At 34.6% G+C, this 13,803-nt stretch overlaps 1 protein-coding gene across 20 annotated transcripts in view; it reads left to right on the top strand.

The window, feature by feature from the left end:
• Window positions 1–8,637: 8,637 nt before the first annotated feature.
• Window positions 8,638–13,803, top strand: part of LOC149565049 (phosphatidate cytidylyltransferase 4, chloroplastic-like) — a 146,873-nt gene continuing 141,707 nt past the window's right edge. For 3 of the 20 annotated variants that reach the window (XM_089818589.1, XM_089818581.1, XM_089818599.1), the window contains exons 1-3: window positions 8,638–8,685; window positions 8,817–9,022; window positions 10,157–10,608. In XM_089818589.1, the coding sequence (XP_089674715.1) occupies window positions 10,249–10,608 (360 nt within the window). In that variant the 5' untranslated portion in view covers window positions 8,638–8,685; window positions 8,817–9,022; window positions 10,157–10,248. Of the gene's footprint in view, window positions 9,023–9,708; window positions 9,788–9,878; window positions 9,916–10,151; window positions 10,609–13,803 lie in introns of all 20 variants that reach the window. The other 17 variants (XM_089818597.1, XM_089818586.1, XM_089818600.1 and 14 more) reach the window with 12 other exon arrangements.

Genomic DNA, 13,803 nt, shown 5'->3' with positions numbered 1-13,803 from the left:
TGTGTCAATGACAACCACTCAAGGAGGGATGGTTTAAACTCAATTTTTATGGAGCTATAAGAAGGAGTCTAGGAAAGGTGGGCATTGGTGTTAGTATCCATGGCTCAAAAGGTATGAAAATATAAAAATTAGCAAGATATATAGGAATGGAAACTAGAAATTGGGCATAATTAACAATTTTAGTTGAAGGACTAAAATTATGTAAATTTTTGGTTGTAGGAATGTAGATATTCAAGGAGATTCCTCAATTATAATAAATGTTATAAGGAAATGATCCCTCATTAATTGGAGACTAGACTCGATTTTATCTAGACCCCTCCCACTATGTCAAACCTTTGACAAGAGCACAATCAATCATATATACTAGAGGGAAATCAAAGAACAAATACATTAGCTAATATAGGTATAGAGGAAGGTCATATATAAGAAGTCAAAATTTCAATACATGGACTCCTTCCAAATTAGGATTGTTTTAGATTTTTTAGAATTTCAATTATAGTTACATTTCATAATTCCAGGGAGGATTCAAGGGTCTTTCTTTAGCTTTTACCCACTACATACATCTCACATCCCAAGAAAATATGATTGGATTGAAAATTCTATTGTGGAAGATGGTGTTGGAGCTTGGGAAAATGAGTTTAAAGTGAATTTGGATGTTCTAGAATCATCGATTTTGGACTTGACGAACATTCAAAATGTTGGGGAGCCTCTTTCCCCCCATTTTATGCAACTAGAGTAACATAGGTTTATCATTGTTGTATTTTTATTTAACTAAGTTGACAAAATACCCTTCGGTGTAACAAATTGATAATTATGTTGCTTAAGATATGTTTTCTTAACTGAGGAATGACTACTTCGCTCTATTAGATTTATTTTTCGATGATTTAGATATATATTTTATTTGTATTTAAGAGAATGCCTTTATCACTTCATTTTTTTTTCTATGCCCTTTTTCTATTCATGTTTCATGACTTTTTAGAGCTTTATCCTTAACATAAATGCAAGATGTAGTGCTTAGATAATATATAGATCTTGATCAGAAGTAGAAGAATAAGGGAAGGATGAGGAACAACCTAGAAGGAAGGTGGAAAAATGTAACATAGAACTCAAAGCTGACTATCTCAATGTATCTATGTACTTTATGACGTATCAAGACTTAGGTTGTTTATCTAAGAAAATAAAATAAATTATATTAACTTAATATATATCGACAATATATCAACCCATTAATACCAGTACTCTTCATTAAATTTAATGATTTAATTTTATTAGATTCACCTAAACTAAAATATTATATAAATATATTAGATTTTGGATGATGTTATGGATTGCATTGTTGATTGCTAGGACATATCATTTTTTTTCTCAAGGGGGGTTCTGTTTGAAGCTAGTTTTTTGTAAATGGGCCAAAATGAATTGGGAAAATAGGGGATGGGAGATTAAAGCTTTGATGGGATTTGGAAAGGGTTACATCTCTTGTAAATTCAAACACATAGAACATGCCCAAGCTTTTTTGCAATATGGTGTTAGGATTAACCTCAGACAGAAATAATAGTTACATGCAAATATAACCAATACTAGAAAATAGTAGATCACATAAAAGAGAACACAAGACACCAAGATTTAATGTGGTTCACACAATCCATGGGCTACGCCCACCAACAACAAGTCTAATAATATTATTATCTAGTGATTACAATCTGCAATCCCTTACAGCTTAATACCGCCGCAAGAAGCTATAATATCACCATTACATCATGAAATCCCTAACCCTAACCCTTTTTATACAAGCTTTTGTTGCTTACAAAATTAGGGCTAGAATAAGTCATCTAATAGGAACAATAGCAGCAGACACCTTTTAAAATATAAGGGAATTTTTGGCTTCGAGGGTGCTACCCCCAAAAACCCCCGTGGGGGCGTTGCCCATTGATTCCACACTATACTATGATAGGGAGCATACCTGGGGCACTACCCCAAGACCCCACAGGGGTGCTGCCCCCAAACCCCTGTAGAAATAATCTGGAGGGAAACCATGTCAAATAATCCTCTGAGTTTGATTAAGCTTCCCATCACAACATATGGGACATCAATTATATGTGGATATATATGCTATTTGCAAGCTTGGACATTGTAATTTCATCTTGAAGGGCCTCCAAGTCACATTATCCAATGTGGGCAGAGCTTCCTTTCTTAAATACTTTCTTTAGGCCCAGCTTGGTAGGGTCATTTGATGTAAGAATAATGGTGATAAATTTGCTAGCCTAAGGGTGCACCTAAGAGTATGCATTGAAATGGACTTAATTAATGCTTTTCCTGAGAAAATTAAGCTTATTGGCCTAGGATTTGAGTTTCTACAACTATTATATTACTTGAACAAGCATAATGCATGATTTTATTATTGTCAAGAAGGGCATCTAAGCAAGGACTGTCCTTCCAAAAGGCATCAAATGAGCAAAATCCAAGTTTTATCACAACCTAGCCAACCTCAAGCTATGAACCAACCACTTGTATCTTCCTTGCCTAAAGGCATTAACCAAGGTGAAGGGAAAACCAAAGAACCCTATGTCACTAATATGGAGGAAGACATTGTTCTTACAACCCCCACCCCTTATAAATATATTGTTATGGGAGACAGGTGGAAAATAATTTGGAAAAGGAAAGAGCCATCTAAACCTTCTAGTAGGAAGACTAGTTATCCCACATAAGGGACCACAAATCCCCACATCATACCTCTAGTTTTGTCATTTTACCTTCTTTTGCTTCCCCTTCTTCTAGATAAATATCTAAGTCTCCTACTCCAAAGGACTCAATCATCCCTATAGAAGGTCACTTCGTGAGGCCTAGATCCAAGTCCTCATCTATTGCCCAGTTTGATCTAGGATCACTTGATCACTCTATAGCTTTAACTAATCAATTTGAGGCCTTTCCACAAGAAGATGTTCCTTCCACTATGTGCTTGACATGAATTTTAATTTTTTTTCATGGAATGTTAGAGGGATTTCTCTTCCTCACTGCAAAGATGGTGTTAAAGATGCTTTAGTAACATGGAAACCTAATATTGTTTTAGTCCAAGAGGTCAAAGTTATTGTCCTAGATCTAGGTCCTCACCTTTGTTAATGGTCAAACTATTGGGCTTTGATAAGTTTATGCACCAAATTCCTCTAAAGATATAAGTGATTTATGGGATTGGATGACTAAAAACCTCCCCTCAGCTGATTTGGTTATAGGCAGTCACCTTAACATGGTAGAATACCAAAAATGACCGTAGTTGGCCTAGCCATTCTAAACTAAGTAATGAGGAATTTGATAAATGGCTTCTATGTTATAATTTTTCCTATCAATGACAAAGGCTCTATCCATGCCAATAATTGGTTCACTTGGTCAAATTGTAAATTTTGAGATGAGAGAAAACTTAGTAGGCTAGATCAATTTTATATCTCTCCCAATCTTCATATTGTTTTCAATGTTATTGGTCTTTTTTTTAGAGTAGACTACACTTGCACTCTCTATGATTATTTTTGCATTATTTGTCCAGTCTTAGGAAGTGCTATGGATAATGAGGCTTCTATGCTTCCCTACAAACTCATTATCTCTCACCTAAAGAATCCATCATGTGTTGTTGCTCTCATTGGATTAAGGAAATCCATCCCTAAGGCCAATGAAGGAGTTTCTCAATGAGATTGTTGGAATCGTGCTATTTTAAGGTGTGCTAAATTTCTTTGCACTTTTGAAAGAAGGATTACATGAAAACGTTAACGTGAAGAAAGGTTGTTGAAAGGAAAACTTGACATGATAGAAAATTATTGAATCATAGACCTAATGACCTAAACTTAAAAAACTCTATAGCTGCATTAGAAGCCCAAATTCAAAAAATAGGAAATTAAAGGGGGCAAGCTGTTAAATTCAGGGCAAGATTACATTGGGCCAAGGAAGGGAATAGGGGTTCTAAATACTTCTTTAATTTTTGCAACTGTAAGCATAGAAAGGAACATATTGGTGCTATTTGAGATGATAATGACACTCTTCATTCAAGGCTAGAAGAGATTAAAAATCTATTTTAGAATTATTATGGGACTCTTTTTAAAGAAGACAATAATTGGCTAGATATCCAGTCTATCTTAGAAGATATAGTTAAAGATTACATTCATAAGAAAGTGGATAAGGATTATAGGCAATATCTGAATCAGAGCCTTTCCATTGAAGAATTGGAACATGTTTCCTTTTCTATGCCAAATAATAAAAGGCCAGGAGTTGATGGCCTCTCAATAGAATTCTACCAAACAATGTGGGAATATATCAAAGATGATTTTAACTACTCTATTTAGAGGTTGTGGAGGTTGGTTCATTACGATATGATATTAACAAGGGCATTATTAAACTCATTTCTAAAGGGATAAATGAGGACACAATATCAAGGTGGTGGGCTATTATTTTACTAAATACTTCCTATAAAATTATTGCTAAAGCCTTAGCTACCAGGATCAAACCAGTGACTCAAAATATCGTTAGACTAGAACAAATGAGGTTCCTTGGTAGAAGATTTATTCTTGATAATCTTATTCTTGCATGAGAAATAATAGACTAGGCTCAACAGTCAGGGTAAAATGCAATCCTTGTGAAGTTAGATTTTGACAAAACTTACAATAGAATGCGTTGGGGATTTATTCTTAAAATGTTACAGTGGTTGGGGTTCGATCCTAAGCTATGCAAGCATGTTGAAATGCTCTTTGTTGATGCTAATGCTCAATTGATAACAAATGAAGAACTACTTAATCCCTTTCCTTTACAACGCTTTATTAGACGAGGTTGCCCTTTATCCCCTTTTATCTATGTGCTTACAATTGATGCTCTCGATTATTTGCTTCAAAAGTACAACTAGATGAATCTTATTAAGAGTATTTCCATTTCCTAGTAATTTGGTTGTGTTAAAACCTCACTTTTCTAATGACAATATGCTTTTCCTCCAAATTTATGAAGCTGAGATATCCAATGCTATGGATGTTCTTAATATCTACTATGCTATCTCTAGATCTAAGTTAGCACACCATAAAATAAAATTTATCAGGATTCATATTGATCCAGGCGGATCCAAAAGGCCAAAAATTCAACAGTCTCATAATATCTCAAATTTATTATCACTACAAAGAGCTTGGAGAATAGAACCTGATGCAACTTGAACGGGTGAAAAAGGAGCTCGTATGAAAAAGTTACGCTCCGTCAAAGTTCAGGTCAACAAGCAGACTAGAGGGCTAGATAAAGGGTGAAATCAAGCCATCTCAAAAGTGGTGTCAAATGGATTTCAAAATGAAGAGCCCAATGAGAGCTTTCCAATGGCATTCATTTCATCAAAAATGAAGATCAAATGTGAAAATTATAACAGTTTGAAGTTTAGATAAAAGTGTGGATTTTGATGACATCAGCATGACATCATAAAATCTTAAAGAGAGGGAAAAAGTTCAAATTCAAATTTAAATAGGTATTTAATTCGAATTTAAGAAAAGGGATAATGGGATTTGAACTCCCAACCATTACCCTCCTAAAATTAAGGTCAACCAATAGGTTATTTATGGCATATGTAATATTAGAGGAAGAGTTGTTATGTATCCATAACAAATCCACCCAACCTTATTTAAATAAGGTTATTTGTTAAAACAAACCCCTATTAATAGAGTAAACTCACAACCATAAAATGGTAAAGGGGTAGATTCGAATTTATGTAACCAAAATAGGGGATTATGTTGGTTAATTGTTTTAGCCCATTTTTGGCTAAATTTCATGTATAAAAGGAGGGGAATTTAGAAGAGATGAACAATTAGCTTGGAAGGAAAATTTACTCTTGGGGAAAGTTTTGTAATTCTTGAGTGAGTTTGTAGGTGAGAGATTATTGTAAGCATGAAGTTATTATCTTCAAGTGCAAAAGAGAGAGAGACTATAAAGATTGAAGCTTGGATGTTGTAAGAAGGCGTGTTTTGCCTGGCAACATTAATAAAGCGGTCCCCAAATTGAGAAGCAGACCCGGAGACGTAGTCCTAATCAGACGAACTCCGTTATCAAATTGTTTGCATCTCTTCTATCTCTTTCCTATTCTTTCATTTCATTTTTAGTTATGTTCTTTCTTTTATGTTGCTAAACACAATTGATTTAAGTGTTTAAAGTGTAACACTTATTCTCTGTAATTTCAACGGTTTAAGAAACATAACCATGCAATTACTACCTAGATCAGGAATCAAATCTGTAATTTGGATTAAGTTAAAAAAAGTTGTAAATCTTGGTTTATAGATCACATATAGATGCAATCCCTCCTTGGATTCCTAAAGAGTGGAAACAAATAAAACACAAGCAAATCTCTTGCTATTTGGGCATTCCCTTTGGATTCAACATTCCTTTTTATGATATGTGGAATTGGTTTCTTAACAAATTCAAAACCAAATTACGTGCTTGGGAAAATACATACTTATCTCTAGTTGGAAAGATTCAAGTGGTGGATCGTATTTTTTTGGCTTCTCATGTCTACTACTCCTCATGCTGGATGCCATCTAGAAAATGTCATAATGATCTTACTAAACTCGTTCAACACTTCCTTTGGTCTAAGTGGAATGACCATGTTGGTTATACATATACTTCATGGATGCATTGTATTCAACCTAAATCAAAGTGGTGATAGGGCTTATTAGACCCGAAAACTCAAGGGTTCTGCTTGGTTGCCAAGTGGTTAACTAGAGCAATTGATGGGGACAAATCTTGGAAGAAAATGGTATGATTCAACGTCTTCCACACATCCATTAATAAACGATGACAATCATTTAGATGGGTGGATAAAATTTATTTGGCCCCTTCTTTTCAAATTAAAGCATCCTTCCCTTTGCAGTCTGTTTGGAAAGTTTGACAGTTAGTTTGCACGTTTTCGAATTGGAGAAATCCTTCCTTGCATCATGGTTTCAATTTCAATCACTTTTCTATTTGGTGGAACAAATTGATTGAATATCATAGGTACCATCTTGTTGTATCTTTTCAAAAACATGCATATTATCTTTTTACAAAGGAGTTTGCTAGTTCAAAGATTGTGGGACTTTAATTCTCTAGACTAGGCACCTTGGACAACCATGAAACACACTTTTGGTTTGCATGATAGGTTCAAGGAATTTATTATCTTCGTTAGATCATTGTTTCCTATTGAGCTTGCTATGAAAATCTATACTTTGCTACAAAGCAATTTCTCAAATGATTGGTGGTGGTTGTCTACACATCAATTTGGCCACTTTCCCCTTTGAAAAGTTGATTTAAATCTTCTGCCTCCCATGTCATTAAACTCGAGACTAAATAAAAAATGGAATTCCAAATTCAAGGAAAGAACTTGGAGAAATTTGCGTGCCTAGATCTAGTTTTTTAAAGTTGAGGCTAATGCTCAACTTTTGGCCTAGAAAGTTTTACACTTCAAATTGCTAGTCGACAATAGGTTGAGATGTTTGATGATCTAACTTGCTAAATGCCCTTTTTGTCTTTAGAAGGAAAATTTGAAACACATCTTTTGGGGTAGTTGATGGGATCAGAACAAATGGACTACAATTTTCACTTTTCTTTCAACTATTTATGAGCATTCTTTAAGTTGGAAAGGAGTTGTTTTAGGACTGAACCTTAAAAAAAAATACTATGCCTAATTCTTTGTGGCAAATCATATTACTTAACATTTGGAAATGTAGATGCATGGCTATGTTTTCTAATTGCAAGATGCATCTTGAAGGATAAATTTTCCACTTTTATAACATCATTTTTACTTTTCGTGTAACCAATTGTGGGGAGGATCCCAAGCTTAGTTGAAGATCAATAACCAACTTGATAGAATTAGTACCAGTTGCTGCAACTATTCAAAAAAAGATGTATTTTGCTCCAAGGAACTAAAACAGATGTTAAGTTTATAATGTCCTTGTAGATGTTGTTGTGGCTACAGCTCTTTAGAATTCTTTAGTTGCTTATATTGATGATCTTAGTGGTGGTTGTTGAGCTATTCTAGTCGACAAGAATGAGTTGCCTTTCTTTATATATTTAATTTTTTTTCTTTATTCAATTAAATTTTTTTTTCATTATATAGAAAAAATTAACTAGAAAAACATTACCCATTCAACATTTTCATTATCATTGCGATATTGCTATCAGGATTTAATTGTGTGATTTTGAGTCAAACTCAATGACCCATGTTTCATGAGTAGTAATTCAACATGAATCCATCTCTCATGAGAATAAATGGAACACTTAGCACTCATTGGATCTAGGTGATGCTCACAGGGGTGGAGCACCAGGACTTCTCAGAAGGTCACCCATCCTAGTAGTACTCTAGCCTGAGCGCGCTTAACTACAGAGTTTCCTCCATGGTTAAACCCAAAGCTTGCAACCCCATTTGCAAAACTTTCACCAAGTGTTGAGCCTTATGAACCATTCATTAGAAAGCCCCTTAAGCTCATCGATAGCTATATCAAAATCACAAAGTTAAATGCTGATAGCAATATCACAATTTGACTTACTATAGAAATTATCTCCTACTTATTTTCATTGTCATTAATACTATGTCACTAAACTGCGTGAAATAGGGCAATGTACGTGTAGTTTTATTTTGTTTCCCTAAAATGATTCAATTAGGGCAATGTAAGGTGTAGATTCATTCAACAGCCATGGGCTCGTCCAGTACAGGTATTCGTAAATCCTTTTTGGGAATTCCCATATTTTAAAATCTCATCGTATTCCAAATTTGTTTAAAATTTTCTCGAGGCGTTCCCATTTTTAAAAATCTCATCGTTTTCCTTGTTTAAATTATTCTCCAGGCAAATTCCTAAATTTTCTCACACACCCTTGAAATTTTAACATTAATACATCCGCAAAAATTCAAAATACATTATTTTTTCAGCCTCCTCGAACCTTACTCGTCTGCGCGGAGCAAACCGTCCAAGCTTTGTATTTTCATTAATCCGTGCTCAGCTTTGGATGCCGCATTACATTAATGCAGAGCCTGAAACTCCGAAAGTAAATGGTGAGTGTGGATAACGTAATGCTTTTGTCCTTGTTAACAGTTTTTATTGCAGTTCAGCGTAGCGGGTACGCTGTAGAAGTCAAAATGATTGATTCTCGCTGCCTATAAAAGGCCACAAAATTATGGAAGAAATTTATTTTCCCGCAGTAGATTTGGGTGCTCACTGCCCGAATTGTAATAGGAGTGAGTACCACGAGTTTCTGTGAGATGGTAAATCTTTCAAATTTTATATTTAAAATTGGGTATGTGAAATTTCCGTGATAGGATAAATGCGTTTAGGGAGCGGGGCTGAGACTATATGTTTGATTGTTTTTGTGGTTCTGTTTAGTTTGTTCTTTCCTGCTACAAAGGTCAAGAATTAAGTAGGTATAATCCAGTCTCGTGGAGCGTTGGGAAAGAGTTGTGTTTGAACATTTTACTAGTTGAAGTAAAAATATATTTTTGAGGTTTTCAATTGGAATGTCATTTGGTTTCCTGCAACAAAGGGCGAAGAACTGAACTTAGCGTAGTTTATTATGTTGCGTAGGAGTTTTAAAATAAATTTCTTGTTATTTTTCTTCATGAAAGTGCCATAAGCTGAATTGAGTGTAGTTTATTCTATAGCATTTGAAGCATAAGATGCTATCATTCTACTTGTTTTTCTCCAATATCATTCTACTTGTGGTCATTTGTTTTCCTGGACGAAGGACAAAAACCCAACAGTATAATGTGCAGTATAGGAGTGCCTGTGCCGAACTGAAGCAAGATGCGCTTTGTTTGGATGGGGTATAGTGCCCCTTCAAAATGTTTTTGATTTTTCTTATATAATTTTTTTCAAAATACCCAAGAGCTGAATCGGGCGTTGTTTAATCTGTAGGATTGGATTATCCTCGCTTTATTTGATGCAAGATATGGTATGTTTTAAAATTGTGGTGTTTCTCTTGATACGGAATATTGAAAATTCTTGCGGTGTTTTCAGTTCGTTGTGCTGCAAAATGGGTGAAGAGATGCTTTTGGTGTTGCCTGAATCATCGCTTAGAATTGTCCATGTTGAACTTGAATCAAGATGTGTTGTGTGAATATGGTATTAATCCTCATCAATATAAATTTTAGAGATTTCTTATGTTTTTTTCTTGTGAAATGGTTCAAGAGCAGAATCAGATGCAGTCCTATCTGTGGCATGGGATTTTATGTTAACCACGATGCCCTATGCCTGAATATGGTGTTAGAGCTCTAGCTTCTCTTCAATGGAAAGATGCCAATATACCTTTTCCCCTATTTCAGTTTTACTACTTCCCAAGAGCAGTGTTGTCAAACAGACTTCCCTTGCGTTGAGGAACTTTAAAAGCAACAGTTCTGGTAGGGCACAGTCATCTGTAAACAGAAGACACTGCTTCAGGCATTTTTGCCAGCCTCAAATCGCGCTATTCATAAAATTCAAATTGAGACTGGACAATGGACTCCACTTTTCTCCATTAACCATTGGTCCTAGTAGAACTTATGCACTAGACAGGAGGAGATTTTACAGTGAGACAACCGGCAGGTGGTTTTCCTGCAATGCTATTGGCGCAGATGCAGAACAGTGCGAAGAAGAAGATTCTCAAGAGGTACGGCTTTCATTTTCAGTCATTTTTTCCATCAATGTTAATAATTTTGGTGTAATTATAATACAATTAGCACAATTAGCTTGCTATGTTTTACTTTTTATAATGCATCATGTCAACATATACAGTGTGTATTGTCATTCATAAAGTGCCAACATATACAGTGTTAATGTTATTCATAAATCTTGGAATTTCCCTTATAATGTTTATTATTATGGCTTTTGTTAGAAGTTAGATTAACTTGAAGATAAGGATACTGATGTGATGTTTTTCTGCTGGAATTTCAAGTCCTTTAGACAGAATAACTCAGCCACAATAAAAAGCAGTTATCCTAATTTAACAGAGAGACATTTTAGGCAGGCTATCTGAGTAATATAATGATAAATCTGAGTACTATCATAGAATCCACATCCATCTGAACCTGGGTATATATTTTTTTGCCCATAGTGGTTATTTGCAAACCTGAGTATATGCATTTTTGCTGGGGATGAGCTAGGTTTCTATCCAAATTCACAAGGGTTTTTGTCATTGGAATGAAGCTGAAGCCAAGTTGCAGCCAAAAGAAAAATTTCCACAAGAACAAGTCAACTCAATGATGTTTCCAAAATGAAGATAGAAGTTCTTATATTGATCATTTGAAAGTTTCTAGATAGTAGTTCCAAAGAGAAAACATATACTATTTTAAAATATTTTTTTACTTCCATAAGATAGTAATTCCATACGAGGGAAAATAAATTTAAATACTTTTTTAAATTTCTTTTTCCACACTTGATTTATAATAAAGTCACTCTTATAATATTTTACTTGAAGACAATAGTTTTCCACAATCCATTATAATTGCCTGCTGTGTTTTCACGGTAGACTTTGTTCGTATTTTTGCATCATCGTTGCAGTTCACACTTTGTGATCTGTCTTCAGGATGAGAGAGCTAAAGTAGAAAATAATATATGGATCACAAAGTGTGATTCAAAACATTGATGCAAAAATAGGAGCACAATCTACCCAGAAAGAACAATAAGCAATGTTTTATGTTTTAATAAACATTCATACTTTTATTTTTTAGCAGTTTATCCCAGGGACGCGTTCCCCCGCTTCCCCCACCTCCTCCCCCCCAAAAGGAAAATCCTCAATGTTCTCTAAAAGGGGGCGCACATGGCTGGCGTTCCCAATGGTGCCACTCAAACCACCACTGTCTGCCAGTAACAACATCCCTGGAGTGCTCAAGGGACACACTAATGCTCCTTGACTGTTCCGTGAATGCTGAGGATACGTGTTTACGAGGAAAGCCTAGTAACACAATGGGATGTAAAGCCAGAGGAGCCATCATAGGTTGATGGGGATGATGATGCTTCAGATGCAAGGCCGGTTGGTGTTCCCTTTGTGGCTCTTGACCTTGGAGAGTCTAGTAGTTTCAATGATGACTAGTTTCCTGACCTCCCAAGGGATGATTAGAGGCCTTGTTCACTACATTTCGTCATTTTGAATTTTTACTTGTTTTGATATCATGCTACTCAATGTAATCATCTTTATGATTAGATACTTCTGTTATCATATGATATATCATATATTAGAACTCTTCCATTTGCTGATTTTACTATTAAAAATTTTATTGGTCATTGTTCAATGCAATTTTCAGGTATCGAATAATTCTAGTTTACATTTTTTACTGTTTTACATCTTTATGTCTTATACATCTTTTCATAAGTTGCATTTTAAGTACCATACTTTTAGTATACAGTATATACACCCTCTTGTTGGACTTAGCCCAAAAAACAGAGATAAACAACAATAAGGAATAACCGAAATGAAAAAGACAACACTAGAAATACCCTTGGAAAACCCTTCTATAATGAAGGGAAAAAGCCAGCTACACAACACAATATCATTTTATTAATCATAAACTTCAAATGTACAATACCTATCGCTTGATGCGATATATATAACTTAAAGAGAGATTCTTCACATTCCAACTGAAGGTCTCTTCAATAACTCTTTATTACGAATACTACTCTATGTATTACCATGCCTTAGCGCATGATGAATGACACATGTCATTATATTTAAAATTACAATTTCCATAAATGTCTTTTTCAACTGAAGGTGACTATAATAGAATTAATGCCTAGAGATAAATTTTCTATCGCAGCAACAAACTCCAACACTCCCCCTTAGCGAGAGAGAAATCTTTAGCTGAATTGTTACACAAAGCTGCAACCAAAATGTTAATGATAACAAACTAATCATATAAATCCTATAAAATTCTTGGAATTACTCAACATGAAAGTCCTATAACAAGTACTCATAATCATGGAATCACTCAACATGATGGATATGTAAGAATCCCAGCTAAGCCTTTAATCACGGATTCTCTCCACGTGAACTGTCATGGAATCACTCAACATGACATCCAACTCCCATCACGGATTATCTCCACGTGATGTCATCGTGGATTCTCTCCACATGATGATCACTCCTAGAGTGAAAGAATTATGATAGCCGATTCTTACAATCTTGTTTTATTCACACAAGAATAGAAACATACGTAACAAAAACAAGACTTAGTTCCATTTAAGTCTCAAATATTACAAATACCACAAGCATTATGAGAAAGATGGGGATTCCATAAGCACTCCCTCTTAATTATGAATTATATTAATCACAACAATAAGTAAGAGAATGCAACCTCCCTTTGAGGTTGAGCATCTCCCTCTAGAAATTAAAGCAACATTCCCATCTTATTACTTATTGTTGCATCCTGCAATCAAGAGAAAAATTAATAACCATACACATATTCATGATCAATAGTAAAAATAAAATTCTTATCTCTTAAAAAAATATTCCACTTAGAAATTGCATTCAATTTGAAGGTTTTCAATCTTCCTTCTTTCATTAAATCTAAAATCTTATTTATGGATTGTGCAATTGAAAACAAGCACACTTTGCCAATCAAGGATTTTCATTGATTCACAATATAAAATGTCTTCAATACCAATGTGAAGAATGTTGTAAAGCATACAAATAATGAATGGCTCTAAGATAATTAGCACTTAAATTAGAAAATTAATATTTTTAGGAGGTGAAAACTTATCTCTTTATTTTTCAGAGTTGATCTCCATATCGTTCTCTTCCAAGGATGCCCATTACTACCCACGTCCTCAAATCTCCTTCAAGGTTCTCCAAATGCTTTCTTTAATTCAA

This window comes from Cupressus sempervirens, chromosome 3 (genome assembly GCF_028749045.1).
Source record: "Cupressus sempervirens isolate cs-2001-9-10 chromosome 3, ASM2874904v1, whole genome shotgun sequence".
In the NCBI taxonomy this organism is placed as follows: Eukaryota; Viridiplantae; Streptophyta; class Pinopsida; order Cupressales; family Cupressaceae; genus Cupressus; species Cupressus sempervirens.
Note: the sequence above shows the minus strand (reverse complement) of the source record. Positions and strands in the feature narration are given on the sequence as shown.